Raw genomic sequence first — 11,159 nt, 5'->3', positions numbered from 1 at the left:
CTCACCAAACTCCAGCGTGCCTGCTGCTGTCTGTTGCAAGGTTGGCTGCGTGGATGTGCTCGACTTCACAAAGAATGCTGTTGATACGTTGACACCCAGCTCCATTTCGCGGCCAGGCGCAAGGTGGAGTGAAGTCACGCCAATCAGCGTGCCGTTGAGTGCCAAGCACGCACCAGCGTCTGTGTCGCCGACGAGATGCGTGGTGTCTGCGAGTTCCAGCTCACCGCCCACATCAACCAGGTAGTTGACGGGGGTGCGGGCAGTGGACTTACGGAAGGGGATCACATCGACCGTAACGTAGTCCGAATCCGCCACATGCACAAAGCCCGTGTAGTCGCCAATGAGCTTGTTGATCACAAGCCTGTGTGCTGCATCGGTCAGGCGCAGAGCGGCGTGGTTGACGAGGTGCACCTCGTTGAACTCGTACTCAAGCTGGTCGCGCTCGCCAAGCTCGTAGTCCACGTCCCAGCCGTGGTTGTTGTTGTCGATGACAAGCGTCTCCCACACCTCAAACTCGGTGCGCTGGTGGCGCAGGTACGCGCTGCCAGGACCACCCGGGGATGTGCCGGAGCCGCCGTGCGTGTTCATGCTGCCGCGGAACTGCGTCTCATCAAAGAACAGCGCGACGCGGCCACCACTGCCAGAGCCAGCAGAGGAGGCAGCGGCAGTGCCACCGCGTACATCGAGCACACCATCCTCGTCGCCATACAACAGCTGCGTTTGCACCCAGACAGAGCCGCCACTACCAGCGCCCGCGAGGGAACCGGAGCTTGGCGATTCACCACGGACATCGAGCACGCCGTCAAGCGTGAGCGTGTCTGTGCGCACGACAATGGTGCTCCCACCAAAGCCGCCCATGTCTGAGGACGTGGCGTCGCCACCACGCGAGCCGGGCGTGGTTGGTGCATACAGCCAGCCGTAAGCGCTGCCACCATCACTGGTACTCGAAGCGCCGCCCTTGTTGACATGACCGCCGCCAGAGCCGCCCGTGGAGGCAGACGTGCCCACACTCGGGCCCTGTGTAACGTCGACGCCACGCCGGTCAAAGCCGCTGGCAGAGAGGCGTGCACCGGCGGTGATGTGGGCGGTCGTCGCGTTCACATCAAAGTAGTCTGCGGTGATGCGGGAGAGCGGCTTGAGCGAGAGCGTGTCAAGCAGTGCACGGAAGCCTAGTCCAGGCTCTGTGAACAGGTGTGCGCCCGTCTGCAGCTCCAGCTCAACAAGCTGAACCTCGCCCGGTTTGGATGAGTAGAGGAGTTGGCCCTCCTCCTCGAACGAGAACACACAGCCACGACGCACGCGCATCTGCACATCGCGCAGCAGCACCAGCTCTGGTGCGCCAATGATGGTGCCGTTGCAGTCAACGGCCACACGCTCATCGTCATCGCCGTGAACCATCACGCCGTTGCCCTTCACATCAAACTGCTCGGGAAGCACGAGCTCACCACCGTTGCGCAGCACAAAGTTCACCGGCGGCTTGGCCACGCTTGGCTCACTTGGATGCACCTCGCTCAGGATGCGGTGCCCTGGACCGACCAGAACGAGGCCGTCGCCGTCACTCTCAAAGTCAAAGACCGTCAGCACGTTGTTCAAGCTGCCGGGTGCGAGTGTGATGGCGGCGCGGCGCAGAAGATGCACCTGCTCAAACGTGTATGCCTTGTCTGGGGCGCCAACAGTGTCCTCGGTAACGACGTAGGCGCGAGCGTCCCATCCCTGGTTGTCGATGCGCAGCTGGCGGAAGACCTTGCCAGCTCGCTTGTCCTCCAGGTAGACGCTGCCTGCACCGCCGCGCAGGGAGGTGTCAGAGCCCGCAGCGCTGCCACCAAAGGCCAGGTAGCGACCACGGAAAGCAACGGGCGCATCTGGCACGTGGATGGCCAGGCGACCACCACTGCCACCGCCCTGGCGGGCACCCAGGCCGCGACCACCGTTCACGTTGAGGTCACCCGAGCCCGTGATGTGATCGGTGAAGATGAGCAAGCTGCCGCCGCTGCCAGCACCAGACACGCGCGTGGGCACGCTGTCCTGGCCACTGACATCAATGAGGCCGTCAACAACGACATACTCGCTGCTCAGCTTCATCCATCCGCCTGAGAGCCTGTTTACCTCGTGCACCTGCTCAAACGTGTATGCCTTGTCTGGGGCGCCAACAGTGTCCTCGGTAACGACGTAGGCGCGAGCGTCCCATCCCTGGTTGTCGATGCGCAGCTGGCGGAAGACCTTGCCAGCTCGCTTGTCCTCCAGGTAGACGCTGCCTGCACCGCCGCGCAGGGAGGTGTCAGAGCCCGCAGCGCTGCCACCAAAGGCCAGGTAGCGACCACGGAAAGCAACGGGCGCATCTGGCACGTGGATGGCCAGGCGACCACCACTGCCACCGCCCTGGCGGGCACCCAGGCCGCGACCACCGTTCACGTTGAGGTCACCCGAGCCCGTGATGTGATCGGTGAAGATGAGCAAGCTGCCGCCGCTGCCAGCACCAGACACGCGCGTGGGCACGCTGTCCTGGCCACTGACATCAATGAGGCCGTCAACAACGACATACTCGCTGCTCAGCTTCATCCATCCGCCACCGTAGCCGCCGCTGTTGCCACCGCGAGAACCCGTCTGCGTTGGAAGGTAGAGGTCACCGTACTGCGCACCACCAGCAACGCTCTGACTGCCGCGACCGCCGGGGCTGCCGTGGCCGCCACCAGAGGCCGACGTGCCATCAAAGCTGCCAGCGCCACGCGGGCTGTCGCCGAGCTGGCGATGTCCTGCAGCGCTCAAGGTGGATTCCGCCTCAATGTCAATCAGCGGAATTGTCACATCGACAAAGGAGGCGTCGATGAGCGCACCAAACTTGGCGTCGAGCGCCTCAATGTTGGCCAGCATGCCCATTCCAGCCTCAAACTTGAGATTTGACTCTGCGTGCAGGTTCAGCGTGGCAAACTTGAGCGTGCCTGGCTCATCGACAGTCAGCGTCTCCCAAGACGTGAGGTTGCGAGTTGCACGCTCACTTGAGAAAAACACCTCAAGCGTGGTACCGCGCGTCAAGTCGAGGTCAATGACGTTTGTAACGCGTCCTCGCCACTCAAACGTGCGAGTTCCTGCATATAACAAGTGGGGTGCGAAGACAAACTCAGCTTGCTCTTCCATGGTGAGGTCGACGGGTGGCTGCACGCGGCGGTCGTGAGGGTCAAAGATCCACGTCTGGTTGGCGAAGCAGTGGATCGTTGTGGTCCTGTCGCCGGTGAGCTTCTCAACGTCAACCATGATGCCCTGCACGGCGGGATGCACGCGAACAATGCCGGTGCGAACCACCTTGAGCTCAGCAAAGTTGAGGTGGTGCACGTCGTGCCGGTCAATCTCATGCACTTGCTTGTGGCCATGGTTTGCGTTGTCGATGGTGAGCACGGTTCGCACCGCGCCACCCAGTGCAACATCTTCGACAAACACGGTGCCCGCACCGCCGTGAGCGGCGTCCAGGCCAGCCGTGCCAGTGCCGCCAAGCGCCTGCATGGTGCCTGAATACTGGAGGTCAAAGGCAGCGTGGACGGCAACGCGGCCGCCGCTGCCACCGGTGTAGCCGTTGCCACCATCAGCACGAATGACACCCGTGCCTCGCAGCTCGTCCCCAACTTCAATCAAGATGGAGCCGCCAGAGCCTCCGCCGCTTGCTCCATCCACTGCAAGCACGCCGTCCACGAAGACGTCAATGGCCTGGATGAAGATGTGTCCACCGCCGTTGCCGCCCTGCGAACCGCGGTAGCCCGTTGTCGTGGGCGCATAAAACGTGCCAAAGTACGCGGATGGCGCTTGCACATCGGATGCGACACCGCCGTGTGAGGCGTGGCCAGCACCGCACTGCGAGCAGAGCCCGGGTTGCACCTGGGTCTCAACGCCACTGCAGTCAATGGATGCACCACGCTCGATGTTCAATACCCCGACGTCGAGCTCTAGGTGTTCCTGGTGGATGGTCGCACCAGTGCGGACATGAATCGCACCAGCGCGAAGTGTCAGTGGTCCGCCAGCGAATGTAGAGAGAGTTGAGCCGGACAGCAGCTCGAGCTCGTCAATTGTCACCTCGTTGGGCGTGTCGACATTGTTGTACACGGGTTCGTTGAATGTGGATGCTGATTCGTCAAGAGACGCTTTCACCATGCGTTCACCAAGCACGACCGTTGCTCCCTCACCAATAGTGAGGCGGTTGGCGTTTGTGAGCTTGCCATTGACATGCAGAGCGTGGCCAATGACAGCAACAGACTGAGGCAAAATCAGCTCGCCACCTTCGTCAACCGTAAAGTCATGGGCAACAACAAGTCGAAATGTGCTGCGCGGTGTGCTGAAAGCGACCCACATTCTCTGTCCATTCTGAACGAGCAGGTGACCCGTCTTGTCACCACCCAGCTCCACGGCACGGAGGCTGCTGCCCACAAACTCCACGCGGGCGCCACCGAAGATGTCAAGGCGGTCAAATACAAAGTCTGTCATGCCAGTCTGCTCAATCACGGTCGTGGGGGTGTCAGCGTGCGCCGCGCCGTTCTCGTTGTCAACTTGCAGGGACACCTCTGTTGACCCAAGGCGGGCGTTGACAAAGTGGAAGGTGCCTGGCGCGCCGACATCGTTGCTGCCGTGTCCGCCAGACGTGTACACCTCGCCGGCATACTGCGACAACGTGTCCACGACCACGGCAATGCGGCCGCCAGCACCAGAGCCTGCAGACGAAGCAGAGCCACCGCGAGCAGCGAGGTCGCCCGTGCCCGTGAGTTTTGATGCCTGGATGAAGATGGAACCACCCGCGCCAGCACCAACAGTAGCATCCTGCCCAGCGGCAGTGATTGTACCGGCGAGTCTCAGTTCCAGGCTGCTGACGATGTGCACGAGCCCGCCACCATGCACAGTTAAGCCACCGCTGCCCGGCATGTCTGGCGTCCCAAAGTCGCCGTACGCACAGCTAGCACCGGCACCACCAGCGAATCCACCATGGCCGGCGCCAACAGCATCGCTGCCGGGACACGGGCCGGCGCCAGCCTCGTACCCGTGCTCGTCCAAGTCAATGACTGACTGTGGCTGCAGCACAAGCTCACCGACACCTGCAGTCAGTCGGTGAGCAGAGAGTCTGGAGGCGAAGCCAAGAACGAGGCGGCCTGCGGCAAGTGAGATGTCGTGTGTATGGTTTCCACCAAACACAAGCTGAGAGTGCGTGCCGAGTTCCAGCGCCCCAAACTTGAACTCGCCCGGCTGGCTGATGAAGCCATAACCAGATGCTTCGTCATACTGAGCCGTGCGCACGGTGTGATCAAGGTGCAGGACCCCATGTGGTTGCACATACACTCGCTGGGCGTTCGTGAGCTGACCAGCGATGACGCTACTTGGACCAACAAACTGCACCGCTGGTGGAAGCAGTAGCTCGCCTTGTGCCCTGAGGAAGATGTTTGAAGCAACGCGAGCAATCACGTTGCGGCTCGTCGATGTTTCGAGGAACACGCGCATGCTGTCGTGCACCAGGATGGTGGTTGACTCATCGGACACCAGGTCCACAATGGTCAGTGTCAGCGTTGCTTGTGTGTCGTCTGTCATCGACAGCTTGGCGCTGTCGGCCATGTGCACCTCATCAAACGCATACGCCGTGGCCCCCGCACAGCCCGAGAGCCGCGTGTACGGGTCCGTGTCGCGCTTGGCGTTCTCCAGGAACAGCTGGCGGAACGGATAACCGGTGGGCTGCGACGTGACATACGCCGTGCCAGATGCGCCGTGTCCGAGGCGCCCGCTGCCACCTCGGGTGAGCAGGCTGCCCTGGAAGTGGTTGGTCTTTGCCACCTCAATCACAATGCGGCCACCGCTGCCCGCGCTGCCACAGGTGGAGCACGTGGCGTCGCCGCCAGCGACGGAGATGGTACCAACACCGTGCATCGTGTCCGACACACGCATGTAGAAGGAGCCGCCACTGCCAGAGCCGCTGCTGCCACCAGCATGGGCACCATCGACAGCAACTCTGCCATCAATGCTGGCGTCCTGCGTTTCCACGCGGATAAAACCACCACCACGCCCGCCGTTAGTGTTGCCGCCGCCAGAGCCGAAGCGGTCCGCCCAGTACACGCAGCCGTGCTCGTCGACATGTGTGCCAGACACGGGCCCAGATGCGCCACCATAGCTGCCGCCAGTTCCGAGCATGAGCCCACCGCCAAAGCCTTGGCCAAAGGCATGGCCGAGGCCCGTGGCGGAGAGCACAGCGCCGTAGCCAACAGTGAACGTGGTTGACGTGAAGATGACATGGCCCGCATCCATCTGCCCACCTGCAGTGAGCAAAAAGTCAACAGCAGAGAAGCGCATGGCCGTATCAGCCACACGCGTGTGCTGCTGCAAGGGTACGTCGCTGCCTTGCACGCCGTCGTAGGCGCCGTCCTCGGCATCTCCTTCAATGGTAACCTGGCCATCCTGTGCAACCTCAAAGTACCGGAATGACAGCTGACCCGGGGGATCGATGAACGTGTATGAGCCCGCGCCCTCGCCCGTGGCCGTGTGACTTGTGCGGCGGAAGCGCACGGTGGCACCGTTGCTGACAACCATCTGATTACCGCCTGTGAGCAGACCTTGCAGGTCCAGGGTTGGCGACACGGAGGTGCCCGGGACTGTCACCCGCTGCGGAAGCACCAGCTCAGCCGAGGGCTCGACCACAAATGCGCTCGGAAGTGAGAGCGGGCGGCTCACAGCTGCTCGGGACACAGCCACATACAGAGACACGCCATCACGCACATACGCGCGAGCAGTTGCATCACCAGTGACACGACGCAGGATGATCTTGGCAGTGGCCCTTGAACACCAGACGCTGGCTCGAAGGAAACCTCTGCCGCTTGCAAGATGGCAAGTCGATCAATCACCACGTCAGCAGGATTGCCGTCAACATCAACAGCCCCGAAGGATGTGGGCAGCTGAGGGCGATGGCCGCTGTTCTTAAACACGACAGACGTCGTGGGAATGCCAAACAGCAGTTGTGCCCTGTAAATGGTGCCTGGCGCACCAGCAGTCGCGGCTGACGTTGAGCCGCCACCACCAAGAGCACGGAACTCACCCGCAAACTGGGACTGGTCGGGCGTTTGCACGGAGATGCGCCCACCAGAGCCACCGTAAGCACCAGCGCCCGTTACCCGACCGCCGTTGGCGGTCATGGACCCGTGGCCCTTGAGCACGTCCGCCTCGATCAGGATGGAACCGCCAGAGCCCGCGCCAGTGCTCGCGGAGTCGCCATTCACCACAAGTTCGCCGTTGAGAAGCAGCTCGCCTGCAACGTGGAAGCTGATGACGCCGCCACCGCGTGCAACGCCGTTGGCGCCGCTGCCATACGATCTTGGCCACATTGTGGAGCCGTACGTCACCTCGCTGCGCTGTGGGCCTGAGCCGGGACCACCGTGGGAGGCGCCGCTGTTAGCGCCAGCGGCACCGGGGCCAGCAAGCTCGCCGAAGCCAGACAGGCCGATGTTGGCGCCGTTGCCGAGGAAGGCGTTGTCGCAGATGAACGTGAAGTTGCGCGTGCCTGAGTCGGGCGTGTCCAGCAGCGCGTTGTAGCCCATTTGGAAGTAGCCGATGCGCAGAATGGGGTGGGCCGTGCCCAGTCGCATGACGGAGTCATCCTGAAGCACCAGAGAGTCCAACACGTAAGTGGTGGCATCACCGTCAGTACCGACGACCGCGCCTTCATCAAGCTGAAGCCGTGCCGACTTGCCAACCACAACAGCAAGCGTATCCAACTGGGCGCCGTCGTGCACAACTGCGCGTGTGTTTGGACCAAGACTGAGGTACGGGCCAAGAACCTGGCCATACACCTCCAAAGCGGGGTTGCGCGTGCCCAGCAACAGCGTCGTGTTGACCAGGTCAAGCACAGCACCCGTGCCCACCTTGAAGTTCACCAGGCAGCGTGCATCTTCAAACTCAGCAACACGCAGTTCGCTGTTGTCAAGCAAGTCAACGAGACCACCGCCATTGCCGGTCACGGTTGTTGCTGTGACGACTGCGCCTGGCTGCACAATAAAGGTTGCGCCGTCCATGACCATGAGTTCAGCAACGGTTACATTGTCGCCGTACTCAGGGTCGCGCAGCGTGGTTGAGCCTTCACCAGCAATGGTCACGCGATCGCGCCACACACCGTCAACCTGATCACGCAGGAACACCGTACCAGGCCCAGCACCGTTGCCACCACCGTATGCGGCCAGCGTGCCCTCAAAGCGGTACTCGTTGTTGGTGGTGACTTCGACGGCAATGCGGCCGCCAGAGCCGCCGTAGGTGCCGGTCCCGCCGTTGGCCTGGATGGTACCCGTAACTCCATGCAGCTTAGGTGTTGTAATGTACACGCTACCGCCTGCACCGCCGCCAACAGAACCCGATGCGCCATTTGCTTGGATAGTGCCGTCGTGTGTCATCTTCTCGCCCACAATCAGACGGACAACGCCGCCACCAAGGCCACCTGATCCGCTGGACGCTGCGCCGCCCGCTTCCAGCGGTGCGGTCACAGAGCCGTACACGTCATCGTCGTGTTGGGTAAAGCCGCCATGGAAGCCACCACGGCCAGCTGTAGTCGGCGTGCCCTTGGGGTTCGACGCGACACCATTTGATACGATGCGTGAACCACCGCGGGTGACCAAATCCCTGACACGAACCACTGTGGGCGTTGTTGCGTTGTGCTGCACGGTGATGTACGAGTTGCCCTGCAGCTCAAGGCGGTCATACTCGTGTTCGCCCGGCTCCAAGAAGCAGTTTTCCCCTGGTGAGAGGGTGAAGCCTGTGCGGTAGTCGCAGGAGATGGCGTACGTCATGTTCCAGTACGTGTAGTTGACCCGTTCAACCATGGTCTCGTTCCAGAAGTACGTCTGCTCATGGATACGTGTCTCGATGTACGTGTACCACGGCCGAAGCGAGTCAACACAGGCTGATGCACTGCCGTGGCCAATGTACAGGCGACGGTCACCCAGCGTCTGTGGCCAGGGCAGGTCAGCGGTCAGGTTGGCTGCGGAGAAGTCGCTTGTGATTCCGGCACTCTCAAAAATCGCGGCAACGTCTGCAGACGCATTCCCGCTGAGCTCGCCGGCAACAAACTGCTCAAGGGCACGAGAGTAGTTGCATGCTCCCTGCACAATGCTGTAAAGCGAGCCGTCGACCAGCGTGACGTTGTATGGAAGTTGCCGAACAGCGTGCTTTTCTTCCGTGGTGAGCTGGTAGTAAAACGAGTCGAACGTCACATTTCGCTCGTCCACGATCAGCGTACCCTCGCGACAGGGATTGTAGACAGCATACGATGTATCATTGTGCAGTTTGATACCCGTCGGACAGGGCTCGTTGTCGTAGAAGTGATAACACTTGGACGACAAACATGCATCCTCTGTCGTCTGATCCGCGCATGTCGTCGGCTGCCAGTCGTACGAGAACACGGGCTCATAAAACGGATCCACCTTGCACGTGTGCTGGAATCGGTCTGCACTTGTGCAGTTTGATTCGCGACACACGTCTGCAAAGAAGTCGTCACAGTCTGGGCCCTTCTCGCAGTAGCGCTCGGGTCGTTCGGGGCACTCCGTCTCCGAGTGGAGGTCGTCGATGGGCTGGTCCTGGCAGCCGCAGGTCTGTGTGTTTGGATGCCAGAAGCAAGCACTGCCCTCAATGCGTCCGGCTTCTTCAACGTCGACGTGCGCCGCATCACGCGTGGGCTCAGGGATGCCTGCAAAGTCGTACGTGGCACCGAAATGCACATTCAAGGAATCAACGGCGAGACGGGTGCTGAGCGGTGACAGAGAAATCACTGTGCCCTGGTACATCACCGTCACAGCCATCATCTCATACGTGCCAGGGGTTTGTCCACTTGTGTAGCCTGTAGACGCAACCTTCCACACACCGTCCTTGCCCACGAGCAGGTGCTCGAGCCCGTTGAGCTGGCCCTGCGAGACCATAGTTGCGCGCAGCTCCACGGTTGCGGGCAGGTCGGCAATGCTGCCCTCCTGCAGGAAGAGGTCAAGGCGGATGTCTCGCTCCTCGTCCTCGCTCGTGGCCGGCGGCAGCGTCACGCGCTGGTCGCGGCCAATCACAAGGCGCGCTGTTCCGCCCGTGCCTAGCAGGTGCGTTGCCGTGAGGGCAGAGGGCTGCCCTGGCGCGGGGTACATGGCAAGCTGAGCACCGTCGCCAACACGCACCTCGTCAAACGAGTACACAAAGGTACCCGTGCCAGGCAGGTTGAGCGTATCGTCGCCAAAGGAGAGGTAGCTGATAGCTGGGTTGCGTGACACGTCGTCAAAGTCAAATGCTGCCTGTGCGGGGAAGGATGGCGGCGTGCGCCCACCATTGTTCAGCTCAAGAACGGTGTACGTGTTGCCATCCGCCTGGGTGCGTTCCGTGTACAGGATACCTGCAGCGCCCACCTCAAAGCCGTCGCCACCAACAGCGCTGATGGTGCCGAAGAAGCGGGACTGTGTCTCGTCGTAGCTGAGTGAGATGATGCCACCAGAACCACCGCCACCGCGGAGGTTGTTGTACACGCCGCCGTCACCGCCGTCAGCTGCGAGGGACCCAAAGCCGTGCAGCGTCGTGGCGGTAATCCACAGGCTGCCGCCAGCACCGCCACCGCCGTCAACAGACACGCTCTCGCCAGAAACGTCGATGCGGCCCTCCAGCAGAACGGTGTCCGCGGAGATGCGAACAGCGCCACCGCCGCGGCCGGCCTGGCCTTGCGACCCAGTGGATCCACCAGGCCCCATCGTCACGGGCGCGAAGATGGAGCCAAACGGTTGCGAGCGTGTCACAGACGTGGAGCCGCGGCCGCCGCAGCCGGCATGCGAGGCGCCGTAGCGGTTGCCCTGCACAGTACCCGGACCCGTGTTTGGCGCATAGCCGAGCGACGCCGCCGTGATGATGCTGTCGACATGCATGTTGACCTTTGTCGACGCAATCGTTGCGTTGCGCACGCGAATCTCGGAGTATCCCTGCAGCTCCAGGTCATCCACCTTGAACGTGGTGGTGTTCATCGTATCCGTGGCCAGCCATGTGGCACCGGCTGACAGCACCAGTCGTGACAGCTCGACCAGGTTCTGCGCACCGCCCTGAGACGGTGACGGAACAATGGCCGCGTCCTCGTACATGGTGACTGTGCAGTCTGAGACCGTGAGCTCGCTCAGGCTGGTGACGCGGCCGCGGTTGTACAA

General features: G+C 61.9%; 1 protein-coding gene across 1 annotated transcript; it reads right to left on the bottom strand.

Annotated features, from left to right (window-relative positions):
- Positions 1–10: 10 nt before the first annotated feature.
- PTSG_11389 (uncharacterized protein) lies at positions 11–11,096 on the bottom strand (the record flags this gene model as incomplete). Its single annotated transcript, XM_004987553.1, has 2 exons — positions 11–6,692; positions 6,740–11,096. Coding segments are annotated over 2 exons (11,039 nt in total), but the record flags the coding sequence as incomplete, so codon positions are not given.
- Between the last annotated feature and the right edge of the window lie 63 nt (positions 11,097–11,159).

The sequence above is a fragment of the Salpingoeca rosetta genome (assembly GCF_000188695.1).
Source record: "Salpingoeca rosetta unplaced genomic scaffold supercont1.51, whole genome shotgun sequence".
Lineage (NCBI taxonomy): Eukaryota > Choanoflagellata > Craspedida > Salpingoecidae > Salpingoeca > Salpingoeca rosetta.
The sequence above is the reverse complement of the archived record's forward strand: the minus strand, read 5'-3'. Positions and strand labels throughout refer to the sequence as shown.